Genomic DNA, 20,886 nt, shown 5'->3' with positions numbered 1-20,886 from the left:
ATATTAATGGTTTACGAATAAGTGTGAATTTGACTCAATTATTCAATATCCTTAAAGGCATTCAGTAAGCCAGCTCAGGGGACATCTTGCTGTATACACAGAGGAAGAACCAAGCCCTTTCTAATTTAATAAGGAATTGTTAGATAGCTGTTATTGTAGCCAGTAACTTAGCACATGTCTGAAGAGAGCAAAATTAAAACACATTGTATGGGTTTTAATACTGTAGATAGGTGAGTATAGGTGTGTAGGGAAAAGTAGGTGTACAAACCAGGCAAATTCACAATGAGTAGTGACCAGTTTATAGGTCAAGGGTTGGGCCTGTCAATGATTCTGCTGTAGTTAGTAAGTTAGTAGAGGTGATACTGAATTAGGAAGATTAGCAAACCCTGTCGATGCTGCAAATGAAATTCAAAAAGATTCAGATACAATTCAAGACTGCCAACCCCTGGCAAATGACATTTAATGTAAACAAATTCCGGGCGTTTGGCTGCAGGTGCAGGTAGTAAAACCAAAAGTGATAAAGTCGAAAATGCTGAGCTAGAAGAGGCTACTTAAGAAAACGCAACAGGTAATGTAATGTAAACAGGTTCATTCCACGTTGAAAGGTTCAGCAAAGAATGAACCTTCACCTGTTCCATTGCAGCCTACACAAGCTGATGCAGCTCCCTACTCACACGTAACGAAAAACATTGATGTGTTCATGTTGACACATGTTGAAACGTGAACCAGAAGGTAGTGGTAAAGAAAGAACAGGAGGCACATCTTTGCTCAGAGGGTTGTGGGAGTGTGGACCAAGCTACCTGGCCATGTCGTTAAAGCCACAGACCCTGGCTTATTCCAAGAAACAGATGGAGGAGATTCCTGGGATCAATAAAGTTAGAATGGATCAGAACGTTTTCCCTGTGCTACATTTTTTTAGAGAAATTATCAACTTTCTTCCCTGCTGTTCAGGACAGTATAATAAGTAGTTCTAATGACATGTTTCAGATGATGATGTTCTAAATGGAGCTCTACGCTTCTTCAAGAAATGTTCATTTAAGCCAAATGTAATGATACAAATCGCAAACAAGACACATTTTGTTTAAGGAAGCTTGCACTCGTCATACCACATTATCATTTTTGTAGGATAAAGCATTCTATAAATAATGATTTTATTGGTATTTTAACTAATATACAATTACATATATTTTTAAGGAACAAGTTATAGGTTTATTCCATGCTGAAAAAAAGAAGAAAGAGAACACAACGTTTCAGCTCCACGGCCGAAACGTTGTGTTCTCTTTCTTCTTTTTTTCAGCATGGAATAAACCTATAACTTGTTCCTTTGCAGCCTACGCATGCTGACGCAGCTACCCACCTGAACTACTATAACATATATTTTTAAGCTGCGAACAACTTCGGTCGTTATATGTCAGTCAAAACATATATCATAAATAAAGCCACTCAGGGTAATAAGAACAATACATGTTGACAGCCCTGCACGGAGGAAGATGTACCCGTAAATTAGCTAATCTTGCGATTTGACAGAACTATTGCAGTTCCCGAGTGGTCGGATGGGAATGTGTACTGTGCCATCACTTGGGCGGTCCTTTAAAGGCGGAGGCGGAGTTCACATTTTGCGTCCAATAGGAATGTGCACAGTACCCACGAAGGGGAGGGGTTTCCGTATAGTGGGCGGGGTCTCCAGCCAAAGCGGCTGATCACAGTGTGGGAGGGCTTCCCGGAAGCTGACAGTCAGCTGCCCCGATTGATAAAACATAGAGCAGGCCGAACTGGAGACTGAGACTGCAAAACCTCGCCACCACTTTTTTTGCCCCCCCCAAGCCCGGGTCTCCTGTTAAACCTTACCGCCCTTTTCCTCCGATATGGACGAGACAAGCCCGCTGGTCTCCCCACTCCGGGATCCTCCCGATTTCAGCTACTGCCCTACAGAGCCTATGAGTCCCCGGGCCGAGTTTGGAGCTACGCCGGGTTCAGTTGTGCGGGTACCAGCGGGGAGCCCCGGACGGAGCCGGGAGAGACAGCCCTTGCTCGAGCGAGACCGAGGATACTCTCCCCGGGACCCTTACAGGAACGAGTTCCCGGAGGATCCGGAGTTCAGGGAAATCATCCGAAAAGCAGAACGGGCTATCGAAGAAGGGATTTACCCAGAAAGAATTTACCAAGGATCCAGTGGAAGCTATTTCGTGAAAGATTCACAGGGGGTGAGACTTCTCAATTAACATTAAGCAGTGACGTGTAGATAATATGTACACGGTGTTTATCAGTGTAATACAGGCTGCCTTTCTTTGAGAAGGGCGCAAAGGCGTTACGTGTTGTGGAGAGATGCGTTGTGATCATCGTAAAGTCTGATTGCAACAGCAGGTGAGCACACGGGGCATTTCAGAATGGTTCTTACACTGGAAAAACTGGAGGTGATGTAGTCAAAACAAGGTAAGAAAACAACCAGTGTCTCCCCGTTCGTTGCAGCAGAGCTGTGAATCTCTAGATCCCGATAATGATCTGAAAATCCTTTCCTCATCAGAGCTGCAGAGACGCTAACATGGCACCTGCCAGGTCAGTAGTTGTACGACTGACATGTTTTCCGTTTTGCAATAGCACTTTGACATGTGACACCTGTGTGTCGCTCGGGATTTAAACGACCACGGCCAGGGGCAGTCGTGCTTGCACAACACCTCACCAGCACACACGGACAGGGAAGCGAGCTCCGTAGATTAATGTCATGGGTTGTGGGATTGCAGAAGCGGCGGCGAGTTTGTCATGCGCAGTGCGGCGAAGGGACGAGTCCGGTGAATCGTCGAGACGCACTCGCTCCAATTTCCACGTTCGTGTTGCCTCCTCTACTTCTGTCGACCAGGATTCTTCCTCAGTTCCTACCCTCAGGCTGTGAAGAACAGAGATTAATACGAACGTAACTAATGTGCATTGATAAATCCATTTACATTGAGCCGTGGAATACGTCATTAAGAATCGTATTTTCATTTTATTTTCTAAGACGCACAAGGCCAAAGAAAATAAGAAACCGTATTTCATCACGACCTCTTTCTAAATGTTCAAAAACGCATTAAAAATCTCTTAATTTTATTTTTGCCATTAAAATACACATGAAATTTTAAAAAAATGAATAGTGTGAAGCAGAATGTGTTCAGACGTGCAGGGGGTGTTGAGTGAGTAGCTCTTCTACAGCTGTTTCAAAAAGGCTGGGTGACTTGCATTTTCTAGCGGGGCTTTTCATCTTATTTTGTGATAGAGGGGGGGTTATCTTGTGGAAGGTGAGAGAGAAAGTTTTGGTCCTCTAAACGAGGATTTCATTCATATGAAAAATCGTACGTCTGAGCTAGAGCTCCCTTTGAGAATATGTAGTGTGTTCAGACCTGCAGCACAGAAGCTGTGAAGAAGTTTGTCCCGCCGGCTGCCCTGCTCATCTGATTAAGCATGTATGCAGTCCCTGTGGTTCTCGCCCTGTGCTCTGGTTTCCTGTCCTGGTGCAGCGATGAGCAGTGAAGATTATTGTCCCTGTATAACTGTGCGAGTGTCCTCACGATAGACTGGTGTCCAGTCCAAGGTGTAGCCAGCCTCACTCCTGCTGCAGGCTGGGCTCAGATTCACTGTGATCCTGTACCAAGCTTTGGAACAGTTTTCAGACCCTTCCTATGTCACCCTGCTTTGTGAAATTACAAAATCACACGTTTTCTAAAGTAATATTTCATTCAAAACCCGAAGGTGCAACTGGCCTGGTGAAGTTTTGTCCATTCTTCTTGCCACATTTGCTCAGGCAAGTTGTTTGGGAATTGCTTATAGCAGTTTTCGAGTCTTTCCACAGATTCTCAGTAGTAATCAAATGAGCACCTCGGTTGCACCACTCAAGAACTTTCATTTCCTGATTATTAAGCCATTGCAGTGTAGCTTTCTGCTTTGGATCATTGTCCTCATCCAAAAGTACTTTTTTTGCCCCAGTTTGAAGTCTTTAGCAGACTGACACAGGTTTTCCTCTTGTATTTGTCTGTAGGTTCCATTTTTCCTTCAATCCAAATGAGCTTTCTGGCCTAACCTAGGCAGTGTCTGGGTAGAACGATGCACCTTCTATTTCTTGATGACTGAGTAGACTGCTTGACTGCTTCAAGGGATATTCACAGACTTGGGATATTTTTTCCAGTCGTAACAATCTTAGTTTTCATCGTCAAGACTTTGCCTGACATTTTACAACCTGGCCAAGGAACTGCACAACAAGGTGTTTTTGTTCTGAAATCATGAGAACCATTATTATTGCACACAGAGGCCATTCAACCAAATGTGTGACTTTCCAGTCCAGGTCTGATTGGAATGGGCCACTGCCGAATGAGCCAACTCCCAATCTCTTTTCTCTTTTTAACAGCTCATGGAAGCCAAGGTTAGGCATGGAAATTCATTTGGTAACAGCAGCAACAGACCGTTTCATGGCTTGGAAAGTATGGAGAACGAAATGCCATGTGAGCACAACACAGAGCTTTGTAAACGAAGAGAGGAAAAAAAGTGTTTGTGTGTGAATGAAAAATCTCCCTTAGAACCAATCAGCTTGATATTCAGGGGGTCAGCAGAGGAATGTCTAAGAAGACTTTGAAGCATCAATGACTTGGCATGCCTGAGTTCTCCAGACTTAACACACGCCTGTAAAATACCTTAAAGGAGCAGACAGCAGACGGGGTTAGGCTACAGCGGTTAGGGAATGTTTGACGTTGCTCACATGCTCCTGAGATGTGCCACAGGCTGACTAGGGTTTCAGAGACATGCATGACTTGCTTTCCTTAATTTTGTAAGAGATCTGTCACTTAAGTTGTCACGTGTTTATAATCTAAGGAAGATGACGTTTGCAAAGTGTCACTGAACATTTCCGTTGTAATGCAGATAGCTCCAAAATACTTTTCTCAAAGATTTGTACTAATCTATTCTCGTGTGGATGTGTTGGAAGAATACGGAATACATAAATGATGTTTTTGTCAGTCTTTTGTGCAGTGTTGTAGTAGATTCCTGTACGTGGTGTCAGAAAAGTGAAAATAGTAGTTAAATTCAGCTGGAGTCTCATCCCTCTTATAATACTTTTTAGCACAATGACAGCATAATGTGAAATACCTTACCCCCAATGAATTGAACTGACTGATGGTAGGAGTGGGGTACATTGGGTCATTCTGTTTTATATAACAGGTCTAAGATATTACTGCAGGTGCTACTAAAGTATCAGGGGTACTTTATGACCTTTTGTCCTGATGTCTTATTGTGATTTTATGCTTGGTTTGTAAAGCACTTTGAGCTGGTATTTGTATGAAGGGTGCTCTATAAATAAAGTTTATTATTATTATTTATTATTATGTGTTTTTGTTTGCCTGAAGATAAAAAAGGGATTCTTCAGTATGTTACTGGCCACTATAATGGCCAGTGTGGCAGCTAGGATACATGACAAAGCAGAAGTCTGTCCTGGGTGAGCAAGAAGGAATTTCATAGCTGGTCATGTGAGGAAACTTGAGTTAATCTCATTGCCGTAATGAGTTGCAGGCCTTTCCAATTCCCCTTCATTCATGCCCACATAGAACTGTCTTTCTGATGCTTGGGGGGGGGCACATCCTGCATATTTCAGCATGATGCTTGATTAAGTCATGAGATGGTTCACCTCCCTTCTCATCTGTGGATTCATCAGTTCCCTAAACCAGTCCTGTGCTCAGAGCTAGCCGAGTAAAGGATGTGGTAACAAATGTTTCTTTTTGAATTGCTTAATAAAAAAAAGAACTTTCATAGATGAGAGAAATCGGTAAAGCTTAAATGCCATTACTTATCAGAAAGCAGCTGGGAGGTGAACTAGTTACAAATCCCAGTCATGAATATAATTCTATCCAGTGTTTGTTGTGATCATTTGGTCTTGGGTCGTGGCAGCTGCCCACGCATTTGGAAATGTCTAAGGTGAATTTCGTCAGTCTTTCGCTGATGCGGTCCTGTCTCTGCCTGCAGAAGATAATCGGTGTGTTCAAGCCCAAGAACGAGGAGCCATACGGGCAGCTGAACCCAAAGTGGACCAAGTGGCTCCAGAAGCTGTGCTGCCCGTGCTGCTTTGGCAGAGACTGCCTGGTGCTGAATCAGGGGTACATGTCTGAGGCCGGAGCCAGCCTGGTGGACCACAAGCTGGAGCTTGACATTGTCCCCAGGACCAAGGTACTGTCCATAGGCATTGCAGGAACACACTGTGGATCACTAATTCATTCTCATCTCACAAGGACAGCTCTGGTAATGTATTGAAATGACGAAGAGTCTAAACAGGATAAAACATTGACCTTCTAATACCATATTATACCATATTAATTGGCTTTGCAATTTGTCATACAAAGTTAAGTATTCATTATTACTGTACATCAGTAGTTTACTGAGATACATCAGTAGAATACAGGTAAAGGGTGTGCTTCTTCATAACTTTACAAGTTATAGAGATAAGAGTTTTAAACACAAGTCAAAATCAGCACACAGTGGGTGTGGGGTTGTGGGTGGTGAAGGAGACAGCTCATACAGTGGAGAACAAATCATATTGGTTCGTTCAGGGTCGTGATCGGCTCATCTCCACACACACAGACAGACCTGCAAGCACACACATCACTCTTCCACCTTCAGAAGGTCCCCCACCACCCCTCACCTCCTGCTCTCTCTGTCCTATAGGTGGTGCACCTGGCTAGCGAAACCTTCAATTACAGTGCCATCGACCGCGTCAAGTCGCGGGGCAAGAGGCTGGCCCTGGAGAAAGTGCCACGTGTGGGCCAGCGGTTCCACAGAATAGGACTTCCCCCTAAGGTGAGCGCCCCGATCCGGCCAGCAGCCATGTCGCCCTGCAACTCGCAACTGGCAGCCCCAGGTGTGAGCCTGGTCAGTACCTGGATGGGAGACCTCCTGGGAAAAACTAAGGTTGCTGCTGGAAGAGGTGTTAGTGGGGCCAGCAGGGGGCGCTCACCCTGTGGTCCATGTGGGTCCTAATGCTCCAGTATAGTGACGGGGACACTATACTGTAAAAAGACGCCGTTCTTCGGATGAGACGTAAAACCGAGGTCCTGACTCTCTGTGGTCATTAAAAATCCCAGGGCGTTTCTTGAAAAGAGTAGGGTTGTAACCCTGACGTCCTAGCCAAATTTCCCATTGGCCCTTACCAATCATGGCCTCCTAATAATCCCCATCTCTGAATTGGCTTAATTACTCTGCTCTCCTCCCCACTGATCGCTGATGTGTGGTGAGCGTTCTGGTGCACTATGGCTGCCGTCACATCATCCAGGTGGATGCTGCACATTGGTGGTGGTGGAGGGGAGTCCCCATTACCTGTAAAGCTAGGGGCTTTGAGTGGAGTGTCCAGAAAAGCGCTATATAAGTGTAAGCAATTATTATTATTATTATTATTATTATTATTATTATTATTATAATTGTTATTGTTATTGTTATTACTGAGCTCCTTGCTCTTGCTCTCTTGTAAATGTTTCATTTTGAAACTTAAAGAAAAGATTCTGGTTTTAAATTCTGCCTATTTTTCCACAGGTGGGATCATTCCAGTTATTTGTTGAAGGGTACAAAGATGCAGACTACTGGCTACGGCGTTTTGAGGCGGAACCTCTGCCGGAGAACACGAACCGCCAGCTGCAGCTTCAGTTTGAGAGGCTGGTGGTGTTGGATTACATCATCAGGAACACAGGTAGGGCTTGGAGCGCCATCTGCTGGCCATCCGGTAAAACTGCACTAACGCACTTCATCACCGCTCGGTTCAGTAAAGTGGCAAACAATTTAAGATCGTTCTCAAGTAGGTTTGACTTTTAAAATAAATTAAAAAAAAAACCTAGGGTTTGGCGAAACCAGAGAAAAGTTTACGAAAGACAACTTGCACATAAACTTGAGGTGAAATAGAATTCTCGTATTTCAGATTTGCCATCATGAGCAGCGTGACCTCGAAGGATGTTTCATGTCTTCTCCCACCCCCAGAATGATTGTGCTAAACACGCTACAGAAAGTGCTCGGAGTTAGGACACTTTTATTGACCACATGAGCTCCTGGAGTATTATGTAAATTTCTCAGAACCTAAGCAGATTCCAATCAGGGAAAAAGAATACCGCATTCATTCTTCACCTGATAGTACTCCCATCTGTCTCAGACCTCCAGAGGATATTTCCACCTTGAATGATGTCCCCTTAACTTTGTAATTATACACAGTAGAGGCCTGTTTCAGGACTCAAATTGAAGCTGAATAGGTAGGTCTGAACTGTAGCGTACTGCACTTTAAACACATCTTAAAGCATACCAGTAAACTGTACCGAAACAGGCTCTGCTTACGCTGTCCAGAGGAATCGGTCCATCATGTAACTGATAGCAGTGTGTCTTCCTCTGTCTCTCTCCATGTCTGCTGTTGTTTCTCACCCTCAGACAGAGGCAATGACAACTGGCTGATCAAGTACGACTGCCCGATGGACACGGGGAACTCCAGGGTGAGCAGGCAGGTTTGCTAAGGTCTCTGAAGGTGTGAGGGTGTGAGGACAAACCCACTTTTGCAGGAACTGGCATGTGATTCAAAGACACGGTTGCACACTGATCTGTCCTGACCCCTTGTTCTTAATGGCATTTTAGTAAACCGAATCCCCAGTGTACCCTTTTCTTCACTGATTTCTGGGTTTTGGGGTTGACACTGGCCTATCCACTACACTTGAAAAGCTTAGCTGATACTCATGTAAAAATATATATATATTGCATCTCTCTTCCTTCCTGCTTAACAAGTCAGTTGTTTGGTAAAATTGGCAAAGACTATGGTTATGATGTTCTTGTGTGAAAGGTTTTGTCAAATTTGCATCATTGCAAGTGGACAGAGACCGGCTCTGTGGTTCTGTGTGTGTTTGTCAAGACCGTGTGGTTTGGATGTTCAGAGATGTGCTTATTGCAGCAATTTAAATTCAGGGTCCAAAGGTGCACATTTGTTTAGAAAAGACAGCCCCATCATACTAAGGCAGGAACCACAGCTTCCTTCAAGAACAGGCTGGGTGAGATTCCTAGTTCAGTTAGATACTAGAAACTGAACAAGGTAGATGGCCTTTGTTTGTAATGTTTCTGTTTTGTTCTTGTTGTGGCAGGATGCCGACTGGGTAGTTGTGAAAGAGCCCATCATCAAGATTGCTGCTATAGACAATGGCTTAGCTTTTCCTCTCAAACACCCGGACTCCTGGAGAGCCTGTGAGTACAGCACTGCCTGCTCGGTGCAGCCTTTCCCTTGTCTTCTCAGTTTACATCCCCAGGACACTGTGTCGTGACTATAATCACAGTACATCCTGCGACTGAAGCACGCATGCAGTGTGCAGTGGCAGAATGAAGTGTGAACGATCCCAGGTACCCACAATCTTTTCCAGCCTTTTACCTTTGAATCTGACCTGGTTCAGATCAGAGTACATTTCTCAGTACACACGTATGCACCACTCGTGTCAGCTGCGCTTTAAGGGAGTCAGTAAGTTTCCTGGTTACAGTCAGGATGGAAGGGAGAAGAGTCTGTACAGGGGTGAAACACCCCATGGTGTCATTGCAGATGACTGTGGCCACAGTTGAATTCTTGTGCATTGCAGAAAATCTGAAATGTGGGGGGGAGGGACCAGGCAGACTTGCTGCAAGGGCAAAGGTGCTAGTTCTTCCCAGACAGTCAGCGCTTGTATCGTCTCACTCTTACTCGCAGACCCCTTCTACTGGGCCTGGCTTGCGCAGGCCAAAGTCCCCTTCTCCCAAGAGATTAAGGACCACGTTTTGCCCAAAATTTCGGACCCGAACTTCGTCAAGGACCTTGAGGAGGATCTATACGAACTGTTTAAGGTAAAAAGAGAGAGGATTCTTGATTTTTACCGGGGCTGTTTCTGCAACAGAGAAGTTATATGCCATTTCCTTTCCCCATGTGTAATGGATCCCCCGGTGATTTTAATGCTGTCAGTAAGGCAGGGCCTGCTCCGGCTGGTATTTATTCATTTTGTATTGTTTTCCCAGAAAGACCCGGGCTTTGACAGGGGTCAGTTCCAAAAGCAGATTGCAGTGATGAGGGGCCAGGTAAGAAACGGGCGAACCTCGCAGTGCCTGCACACTCGCGGTATTCCGCTAGAAAGAAGGATCGGTTCGCGCTTCTGAAAGCCACAGCGGATTCGGTCTGGTGTTCGTGGCCTGGATAGCCTGGCGCTGCGAGAGCCTGGTCAGCTTCAGTACCGTGCCCCTGTGTTTCAGATCCTGAATCTGTCCCAGGCCATGAAGGACGGGAAGACACCCCTGCAGCTGGTGCAGATGCCCCCCGTCATCGTGGAGACCGCCCGGGCCCCGCAGCGCGCCAACAGCGAGTCGTACACGCAGAGCTTCCAGAGTCGTCGACCCTTCTTCACGTGGTGGTAGAGCTGGGGGGGGGGGGGGCGAGACGAGGAGGGGGGGCCCGGGGCGCGCCTCTCCCGCCCTCGCCGGAGTGTCTCTCCAGGGCGCCTCCCGAACTGCCATAGCCTCTCTGCCTTCCTCCCGTCGTGCCTTTGACTGCCTCTGGGAAAGAGGGAGGAAGAAAACGGCGGCGCTGCAAGCGGATATTTTCCCGGCGGGGTCAGCTGCTCCAGTGCTCTCGCCCACCCTCTTCCCTCCCGTCGGCCTTGACGTTGGCCTGTTGCTCAGCAGGGCCCGGTTCCATTCCCGGGGGACGAGCCGGCCGGGCTGGCGAACTGGTGAATTCTGGGGAGGGGGGGAGACCAGTGTGCAGGGATGACTCAGAAAGAGAGGGGAGCTGTGGTCTTCTCAGCCTGCGACCGCTGCAGACTCCTGGGGTGGTGGGGGAGGGGGGGAGATGTTCAGGCGGACTGGCAGTGAGTCTGCAAGGGGGCTTTTACTCCGGATCCTAGGCTTGACGGTGAGAACAAATGCAACCTGGAAAGAGAAGAAGACGTACTTGCCCTTACTCAAAGGCTGCTTCGTTAGCGCAGGCTCCCGATTCCTCCTCCGCTTTGCTGTACAGACTCTTCATCTTTCAGTCTTTGACTAACATGAGCTGCTACAGAGCACAGACCCTCCGATGCCTCTCTCCCAATGGAGGGTTCCACTGCCTACAGTCCCAGAGGGGGCCAACACCTCCCACAGCCAACAGTGTTATTCATTAGCTTGCCAAAGTGTCAAAGATGTTGTTTGCTAAATTAGATTTGTATGGCAGTGATGCCTTATCTGTGTTTATTGAACACAAATAAGTGCTTAGCAAATCTAGCAAATTAACCAAGACATTGGCTGCCAGTGCTCATGTCTGTTACACTGGAGGCATCTAGAGCTGTGGACCTGTATTGGCAGCCCCTGTCTTAAGACATCTATCATTAATACTAATGTTTCAGTAACTTAATGAGTACCACTGTTCACTGTGGAGTTCTTCCGTTCCTAGATCTGTGTCTGGATTCCTATTGTTGGCAATCAGTCTGAGCTCGGCTTCTGTTATGTTTTTTTTAACCCCTCTCAGACGCTTCCATAAGTGGTATTTACTGCTTCATTATTGTGGGGAAAAAAAAGAAAATTGCAAATCACAAACTTTCATTTGTCTGAGATACTAATTGGGGTTATTGTTATAGCTGCATCAAAGCGATATTGAAGGGTTTTGTCCTAGGAGGGGTATTAATGCTGACCGTGGGAAATAGGCATGTAAAATGGAGGAACAAGTGCTAACCTTTTTATTGATCACTTGGTATGTTTTGGCCAGATGTAAAAGGAGAAAGTAATTCTTCACGTTTTCAGGTTTTATTTATCAATTTTGATCAGAGTCATTTGCAAAACAGTTTTAGTTAAAACATTCATCTTCACTTAATTTAACTAAGTGGACAACTGGACAACACACTGTCAAATCTGTGCAGTCTATGAACTCTCCTCACTCATATCTGACATACAAATCCATGGAGCGTGCTAATATTTAGCAGACTTGCATGAAACAACTGTTATGAAGTGGAATTGAAGTCCGTGGTGATCTACTGTATGCACTACTGGAAATCGGATTCAAAAGTGACATTCTTTAAATGCTAGATGACTTGGTAAACGTAGTCAAAATCATGGACATTATAGTTTTATCACTCCTCTTTTTGCATTCAGTGGTTTTTGAATTTCACTGAAATGTTTTGATTCTTCCAAAATAAAGCTAGCTGGGGAAGAATTGAGAAAAGCAGTTCTTTGGATAAAATTAGTACAGTATCCAGAAAGATGGTAAAAAAAAAAACTTTTATTAGCTTTTCAGAAAGGATTTTATGTAATAAAAATAATTTAACTTTGCTTGACGAGAACTGGCCGATCACCTGTTTCTTTAGGTGTCTCATGGTTACAGCAGATCATGGGTACGCAGCTTAAGTCAGTGAGCGCAGTATAACCCCTGCAGTTTTTAAAACCAAAGCAGAAGCAAGTCATCAGGGCACATCAGCATAAACTTGTAATCTTCTTCTTCTTCAAAAAAAAGTCAAATGATGTGGCTTATCTTCAGCAATCCCGTACATTGCTCTTTGCCATCCTGTATTGCTTTAAAAGTAAAGGACTGCTGTTGTGTTTTCACACGGGGTCTGTCGCCAATTACTTTCTCCTGCCAAACACAAAGGAAGTCCTGCTCCTCTGGCAGGTATTTTGACTATTGACTGCCTGAGTTCAGCGGGAGGAAATCGGAGCTGCGCTTAGTTAGGTCAAGAATTCCAGATCCAGAGCAACACCAGGAGAGTTCCTGCGCTGAAGCTCCCCCGCACTAGCTGAGCCCGAAGGTGGGAGAAGAGGGACGTCTTACAGGAGAGGCTCTTTTCAGGGTGACCCGGCTTGTCACCCCCCCCCTCGCCGTGACGTACCCATCGTGCTGCACCAGCGGCTGCCTGCCATTTTGCTCGGCTTAATCCCGCACCTCTGTTATCCAGTGCTCAGTGTTGCACTGGGTTCCCACCGGCGGGAACTTGACTCGACATCTCGGATGAGAAGAAATTGCTGTGCGGCTCTGAGATTCCGGCATGTCTTGCGCTCTATTCTACGTCCTGGATACCGTGGAGAGTTGCCCGCAGCACGTGCGTGCATCAGACATTTCTGGGAACAAGGAGACCTTTGTTCAACATTAGCGGAGCAGGGAAGAGACCCAGCCCAATGCACAGGAGCCTTGGGGAAGAGTGCAGCTACCCTCACCTGGTCCAGAAATAAAAGTCCCATGTTGCTTTTTTTTTCCTTTTTAACAGCTTGAGATACCTTGTTTATTGTTTTGACAAACATTTACTGCTGTAGCTACCAAACTGACCTGAAATGTATTGTTCTGACAATGCACTGTATAATTTGTATGTAAACTATTTAATGAAAGAAAATGCTTATAACAGAAATAAATCATATTCCATTATTCCGCCATCTTATCTTCCACTATATCTGGGTTGTGGTGAAAATGACTTGTGAAATCTGCTGGGATTTGGAATATGCATCTTAAATATGAAGTTCTGCCCTAGGGGCTTATCTGACCACAATCTTTGTCAACCAAGGCAAAAACCCAGCCTTAGAAATTCTTCAGGTCAACCTCAAGATAATGTAGCGTCTTTATGACAATGATTTTGAAGTGCTAAATTATAGCATTATTTGGATAGCATTCTCTGTACAGAAAGGCATGTGCAGTATGCGCCATGTTGGAAGACTGCCTTCACTTTCTGATGTCCTGAACTGAGCAAGGTTAATGTCGAGATTCTTTCCATGCTTGTTTCTTTAAACAGTGTTCAATGATGGAAAAAAAAATATTTTTCATTAACTTTTAGAAGTCTTCAAACACAATCATACAACAAGGAAGGGAACTGAAAGGTTTCCAAAGACATTTGGAAAATATACTTATAATATATACTGTATATATACTTTGCCGAGATACTGTATATGTGTTCTCCCTTTGTTTGTGTGAGATTGCCCCCGAAGTCCAAAAAAACATACTGGCTGGTTAATTTGCTTCTGGAAAAACCGGCCCTGGTTTCGAGTGTGAGTGTTTGTGCTTGGGTCTGTCTGCCCTGCAGTGGAGCAGTTTCCTGTCTAGGGTGTATCCTGCTTTTGCCTGTTGCTTGCTGGGATAGGCTTTGGCGCCACCTTTGACCCTGAATTGGAAAACGCAAATATCAAGAAAGCCACCCAGAAACAGGGTTTTGCCAAAATCTTTTCTGTCCACCAGATGGCGCAGCAGAGTTCATTTTATTCTCTGACCTCATCGGTTGACGTGGCAACACACACTTTTAACACTACAGTTGAAAATGTATGCATTAGGATAGTTACAAAAATTAGAAAACAACAATTTCTATCATCTCTGATTTTTTTGCTACAAGATATAAATTGAGAGTCAGCTTATGGTAACCATTTGACATAATGCAATTCATGAAAAGTGTAAATAAACACTAACGAAGCAAGCAACATTCCCAAAATGCTAGTGGTGCAAAGAGAACCGTATTTTGCACATATAGTAACAAAACTAATTTGTTCTATATGGTTTAATAGGTTTTTATTGCAAAACACTGTTCACTACATACTTATAATACATAAAAAAATCAACATGATATATGAACAGTTCTGTATTTCAATTTCAAGTACGAGGTTATTTCTCCGATTCAAGTGACATTATCCTTTGGTTGAAATGAGAGCTGAGAGGGAAACGTCTTCACTGTAGAAGTGGAGTAGAACATGTAAGAGGGTGCATTTTAAATACTGTATATTGTTTCATAAGAAACACAAGATCTTCAATGTTTGGGCAGAAAAAAAGCTCCAAACAAGCAGCTATATAACAGGATACAAGTCAAAAAGCCTGTATTAATATCTGGCTCACATTTCTTAATTAAATTGGTTGCAACAGCTAAACATAAGTTATTTAGTGTACAATCTGTTAGTGAGACAAGTCTTGTACTATATTTTATAATTGGGAAATTTACTGAATGTCACTGAACCAAGAAATTGAAAATAAAGCAAAACTGTAGTGTTACATTAACTGGTATAAAACATCACCTTTTCTAAATTGTCATTAATTTTAACTTTAAGTACAGAACAATTCAAATGTATAGTGTTTACATTCCATCCGAACCTTCCCTTACATGACACATTGTTAAAAAAAGAGGCTCATTTTCTGAGATCATCTGAGGATAGAAGAAGTGATTTTAAGATTTTATTCTGTCATTGGTTTTCAGTCCAGATGTAGAGAATGCCGTTCTTTGCCTCTGACCTCAATGAACATCACATGGCTGATGTCCCATACAATCTCACCTGCAGCCACTGTGTGTTGTGACAGAGACATCAGCTGTCAGTATAAGATGCGATGGAGGTATCTCTCAGGGTCTCGTTTGGCTTCCTGCTTGACAGCACCACCCCTGTTTCTGAGAAGGCTGGCTGTCTGCTGCCTCTCCAAACCCAAGTGCCTGTCAGCAGGCGGCTTGTCCTTCTGGCCAGCAGAGGACAAGTCTGCAGTTGTGTCTGTGCAGCTGGAGCTTGTCAACTCAGTCTCCGATTCTCCCACATCATCTTCAGTGGCCCTCCCTGCAGGATCTTCATTGATTCTGGGGAGAGAAGATCATGCATTGCTCTTTACGAAAGGGGTTTTAAGTTAAAAAAAAAAAAGTGTAGGGGAAGAGAAGGGCAGATTTTGTATTCTGAATTTGTCGTATTTCTGCAAGAGTATTCCTCTCCCACTAACACAAGAAAGGGTTACTTCATACAGCTTTAGAAAAAGTCTAACCTTTCTTAAAATAAAACACTTCCCCTGCCAACACTCTACAAGAATCTCTTGCAACGTTTAATGCTACATCTCCCAGTGGGGTTCCTATAACCAATAATTACACCAATTATACCATCATGGCATTTCAGTCCAGCTCTGCAGTCAAACCACTGAACAAAAGTGACCTTGTCTAGCTGCATTGCCCATTCTGCACCACACCCCAGTAATCACCCAAGAACACGAGATCCTCCAGTATCCGTGAATTACAGTTCTGGAAACAGGATTAGCTCATTTTCTTAGCGCTTTGCTCTGAAGAACTAAATGCCACAGCTGCTTAAAAAAAAAAAATCAGCTTCTGCTGCCTTTTCCCTGACCCCGTAACAGCTATAATAGCCCTGTGTTTTCCGTCTTCTTCTACACCAGCAACGTCAGGCTGATGAGAAGTGGTTTGCCACAGTGGCGAAAGAGAAAGGAAATCAGCGACTTAGAGGGGGACCGGGGCTGCCTTACCTCAGATGCCCAAAGGCGTGGAGCCACTTAGGCCCCAGAGCCCCCTCGGACCCCCGCTTGCTCCTGCGGCTCCTCCCTCTCAGCCTGGTGAGCGCCTGCGCCAGTCCCGCCGCGTCGCTGCGCCCCCACACCAGCTGCGCCCGCTGCTCGGCCTGCTGGTCCCCTGACCGCCGGAACAGGCGCTGCAGCTGCCGCAGGTGGACGCCCCTGAAGATGTCGGGGGAGGCAGCTTTGCGGCTCCGGCGCCCCGACAGTCTCCAGAGCTGCGAGGGGCTGGCGGGGGCGGCGGCCGGGGCCGCAGTGGCCTCCATCCCGCCCTGCAGGACCCGAGCCGCGGGCCGGACACCCCCGTCCTCCTCCGAGCTCTCTCCGGGGCCGAGCCTGAGCCTGCAAGCAGTCGGCGCCATCAGGAGCAGCCCCCACGGCCCCAGGGCCACACCACCACTCCGCCGACAAGCCGGGCGCACTGCCAAACACGCGCTCGGGGATGACCTTCAGATGACAAGCGGTTCATGTGAGCTGGGGAATGAAAGGGCGCATTGATAATGAGCTACACCAAACATACAGAAAATAGAGCCTCTATAATAAAAGTGGGAATTCCATTCTGCTTAATTCACATTTACGATGACAAATATAAATTGAAACATAGAGGCGATATTCTCCGAGCTGTTTGCCTCTTCTCGTTGGATCTATGGGCCCCCGTCTTGGGTGCCTGGTTTTGCGGAAGTAAACAGACTGAATGTGTCACAGGTCTCTTACAGAAAACCTCGCTGTTCCTGACGGAGAGGGATCTTCATTGTTATACCACATTTAAAAGAAATACAGCCTTAAAAACTCAATTCATACGGTACATATCCTTCTCATTTTTGCTTTGGTAATTTTCCTGAAAAGTCAAGTCCTATACAGCTTTATCCTGGAGGTGTTTTGATATGTCTTTTGAATATATGATGATATTCAAAATATAACTATTTTCAAGATATAGTATTCCAAATATATTTTGAATATCTGTTTGAAATGTACTACCTGACAGAGATAGGTGTATTTATTCCGAAATTATGGGAACCACAATTATGGCGCATAGACAAAGGCCACATAACCAACTGCATGGCTCATTGGAAAGTTGTTTGAAACCAACAGAATGCGAAAACTGTGCAAGGCTCCGAATAGTTTTTCAAACCACTGCGATGGCCGCTCAGACAGTGGAGCCAGTAGCAGTCAAGAGATGATGTGTGTTCTCCAGCAGGACGCCGAATTTCACACACAATAAAATACAGGAAGCAGGTTCATCATCACTTTTGCAAACCAGCCACATCTGTCGCACTTTAAGTGTTATGATAATGACATAAAATAAAACGGCATCAACCACCCAACCAACCAAAGAAAGGAATCCTTAGACACCCAAGAAAATACACAGATGTTGTATTTTCTAAGTAGGGAAGTTTTTTGAAACAGTGATAGGTCTTGTATTTCTGACAGTGGCTGAATCCTGATTAAGATCATATCATCTGCATGGTGAGAGTATGGATACCGAGTTACCACTCCCCCACTACACAATCCACACAGTGACTCATTCCAGGGTTTCCTTCTGATCTAGTGCCATGTGCATCATGAGAGGATAAGCCACCTGTTACGTACGCATGGCTGACTGAACACATGAAAAGAGTGATGCACACTCTAGCATGTAGCTATCCCTGTCTGAGTATCTTCTGAAAATGATGACTTCAAGAAAGTCATTATATTTAAAAACATATAGCTGTTTATAGATGGATGTTATATTGGACTCTATTTAAAAATCTACCCTTCTTATACAGCGCAAATTCAACTTCTCTCTTTGATTAGTACATTCTGGGCCTTGTATGCAAAGCATTTAGGCATTTGAATCCCCATTTGTTTCTATGGATATTGAAGTAGTTTGGGTGGGGAGCTGCGTCAGCAGGCGCAGGCTGCAAAGGAACAAGTGACAGGTTTATTCCAAGCTGAAAAGAGAAGAAAGAAAACAACGTTTCGGCCATGGAGCCTTCTTCAGGTGCGAGAAAGAAAGGGAGAAAGCAAAGGTAATGGATATTTACATAAAGTACATAAAATACATGGTCACAAAAGTTTAACTCACAAAATGTTTGTATGTACCTTTTTTTGCAAGATCTCACATTTGATTTACATCTCCGTATTACTCAAATGTTATTTTTTTATGTAACAAATAGCATTGAAATATTTTACTTACTTGAGGCCTAATATTTGAAGTCAGAATCCTCCAGAATTGCAGGCACACAAATATCTGAGCTGGGATTTTTGCAAAACATGTACATTTGCTGAAACTTTGCATTTGTCTAGCATAAAACACCTTTGTGTAATCCTAAAAAATACATTTTAAAAAACAAACAATCCCAATTACACTTCCCAACAGAACTGGCAGAGAAAGGTGATGTCACACACAGGATACCCAGCTGCAGAACTTCAGTGTTTTGTTTAAAGATTTGTTTTTTTTTTGTCAAACAAAAAACACCAGAAGGACCACTCCTGCGATGAATGGGGCTGTGAAAGATCTGTTCTGAGCTGAAGCAAAGACAACAGCGTGCCTGTGCTTCGTCTCTGACTAATGTATGTAAGCCTGCTTAAAGAAGAACAAAACAGAAACAGCACACCAAAGCCCATTACTGGGCAGATGGCCTGAATTAGGTCTGTAACTAAGTGACTCTTAGTTACCGTATTTATCAAAGACTGGGTGTGTGCACATGGTGTAGTATGAATGTACCGCACCAGACGTACCTCAGGATATTAACCCACACCTCACCAACTCTGCTATGGCAGTTGTTGCCCCAGTGATTTCATGTTCGGGACAACAGTGCAGTTTGCACTAAATGGCCTTCCTGTCCTCTTTATAGGATGTGGGAGTATGGCGGGTTGTCACGAGTAAAAGATTCTGTGACATTTCCTGTCAAAAGGACCAAAGGTTTACGTAGTTCTCCATGTATAAAGGCTACGTCCATCCCTAACAATATCTTGGCATCAACGCTGCAGAAGTGTCAGTGCAGATGAACCATTAACTCCAGGTCCTGAGGGCCTACAGATTCTGTGGCTGTCTCTCCATCTCCATCTTAAAATGAGCTATTTGGTTAAAGGGGCAAATCCCTTTTGACTCTAATCAGTTACTAATAGAAAAATAACCTTAAAAAAAGATCGTGGTTCTAGGACTCCTTTGTCTCTTCCGCTGTTCTAGGTCTCTTGAAAGCTGTATCATCTGAAGAGCTGGAAGAAGCTGTTAAATTGGTCCAGTTGAGTCAGTGATCAGCTGGTCTACCTCTTTAAGAGCCAAGCTGCACTGAAAACCAGCAGACACTGCCTTGACTACAAGTGCCGTGCAACTGCAGGGCCCTTTGCCCATGAGGAGTTGTTAATCCTTCAATCACAATAATGTAGAAAAAGTCAGAGATCGACCGAGTGTGCATTCGAGCTGCTACAAGCAGTTGTAATGTACTGATTTCAATCACTTCATGTATTGTATGACTGCTCGGAGCAAACATTTGTAGAAATGTAGCTGAAGGCGACACAGAAGCTTGAAAACTGCAATTGTTTTGGGAAAGCATATATTTGAGAATTAGTTACAGAATAACCTAACCATTCACCTTGCCTGTAAACTTCCAGTTGCACTTACAGAGCATTTCTAACGACGCTTGTTTTTTTCTGTCCTGAGCGCTACATTAGCTTTCCTGGTGGCTCTGCTGGAATAATTCACTCTATTAGGGGGATCTCAGCAGCTCTACTATTCAAAAAACAACATAACGCAGTGAAGTGACTCGAACAGGCAAAAACTAAAATACACGTATTTTAGAGACAGAACTGTATTTTTAGAAAAAAAAAACAGTCAAAATACTTTTACTTGCACGATTTATTACCTCAGCACGACGTTGCTCTTGAAAAACAGAAGCCGTCACCTCATGTAGCTCCTTCAGCTTTTTCTGCCCGCTCCGTACAGCCTGACATTGCAAACTACAATAGGAAGGTTACATTTCAGTATTCATCCCACCCTGCAGGCGTACATTAACAGTGAGCAACAGAAACAGGGCCGTCTCCGCCCATAAGGCTGGATGCAGTTTTTCTGGAGCAATCCGAAACCGACAAAGGCGTGGCAAGCCGTTAACATCTGCAGGGCCACGTCGCTGCTTTTAAAGCGTAATCCCTTACTGACGTCAATGCCCAGGGCTGTGAGCTCAATTGGGGTTGCAGTACTGTGAAAAGAGCCTTCTCTGTGGCCGCGGGGATAGCTAAAATCATAACGATAACCCCCCCAGACGCGTGTTTGCGTGCTTTAGAGTTTCATTTTTTTGACCCCGAGTACAAAACGTTCCGCACTTCACACGACGAACAGCAGTCTGGCGCTGTCAACGTCGGCAGCGGTCTGACAGTCACGTTTACGTTTGTAACCGTTCATGTTTATGCAAAGGAAGCTCCTGTAGTGTCAGAGCTGAAATCAGGCTAAAGACATTTTTAATTAAAATTGATTTACAGCTGTAGATGTATCCTTGCTGTTTTATACTAATTACAGTTATGCGTTTTACATAAATGTTTTGTGGTCCGCTGACTTTATTACTCTGTTCTTGAGTGAAGTAGAGATTGTACTGTGGCTGTTTTCATGTGAAGTGATCTATGGCAACCTGTTGTTTTAAGATAAAATGTTTGTCCGAAGAGTT

General features: G+C 44.5%; 2 protein-coding genes across 3 annotated transcripts; one reads left to right on the top strand and one right to left on the bottom strand.

Annotated features, from left to right (window-relative positions):
* The first annotated feature begins 1,721 nt into the window (after positions 1 to 1,721).
* pi4k2a (phosphatidylinositol 4-kinase type 2 alpha) lies at positions 1,722 to 13,363 on the top strand. The gene is made up of 9 exons (XM_006630243.3): positions 1,722 to 2,204; positions 5,980 to 6,180; positions 6,676 to 6,807; positions 7,537 to 7,690; positions 8,413 to 8,474; positions 9,111 to 9,210; positions 9,701 to 9,834; positions 10,003 to 10,062; positions 10,234 to 13,363. Exons 1-9 carry the CDS (start codon positions 1,866 to 1,868, stop codon positions 10,393 to 10,395), a joined length of 1,344 nt encoding a protein of 447 aa, XP_006630306.2. The 5' UTR covers positions 1,722 to 1,865; the 3' UTR covers positions 10,396 to 13,363.
* A 773-nt stretch (positions 13,364 to 14,136) lies between these two features.
* On the bottom strand, positions 14,137 to 20,521 carry avpi1 (arginine vasopressin induced 1). Of its 2 annotated transcripts, none has more exons than XM_015346407.2 (3): positions 20,092 to 20,521; positions 16,199 to 16,717; positions 14,137 to 15,530 (listed from the first exon to the last, which is right to left on the bottom strand). In XM_015346407.2, exons 2-3 carry the CDS (start codon positions 16,603 to 16,605, stop codon positions 15,278 to 15,280), a joined length of 660 nt encoding a protein of 219 aa, XP_015201893.2. In that variant the 5' UTR covers positions 16,606 to 16,717; positions 20,092 to 20,521; the 3' UTR covers positions 14,137 to 15,277. The 2 variants fall into 2 exon arrangements, with proteins under 2 accessions (XP_015201893.2, XP_015201894.2); XM_015346408.2 differs by having other exon boundaries at positions 16,199 to 16,585; positions 20,092 to 20,510.
* Between the last annotated feature and the right edge of the window lie 365 nt (positions 20,522 to 20,886).

The sequence above is a fragment of the Lepisosteus oculatus genome, chromosome 4, assembly GCF_040954835.1.
Source record: "Lepisosteus oculatus isolate fLepOcu1 chromosome 4, fLepOcu1.hap2, whole genome shotgun sequence".
Lineage (NCBI taxonomy): Eukaryota > Metazoa > Chordata > Actinopteri > Semionotiformes > Lepisosteidae > Lepisosteus > Lepisosteus oculatus.
This window is presented reverse-complemented; position numbering and strand designations above follow the sequence as displayed.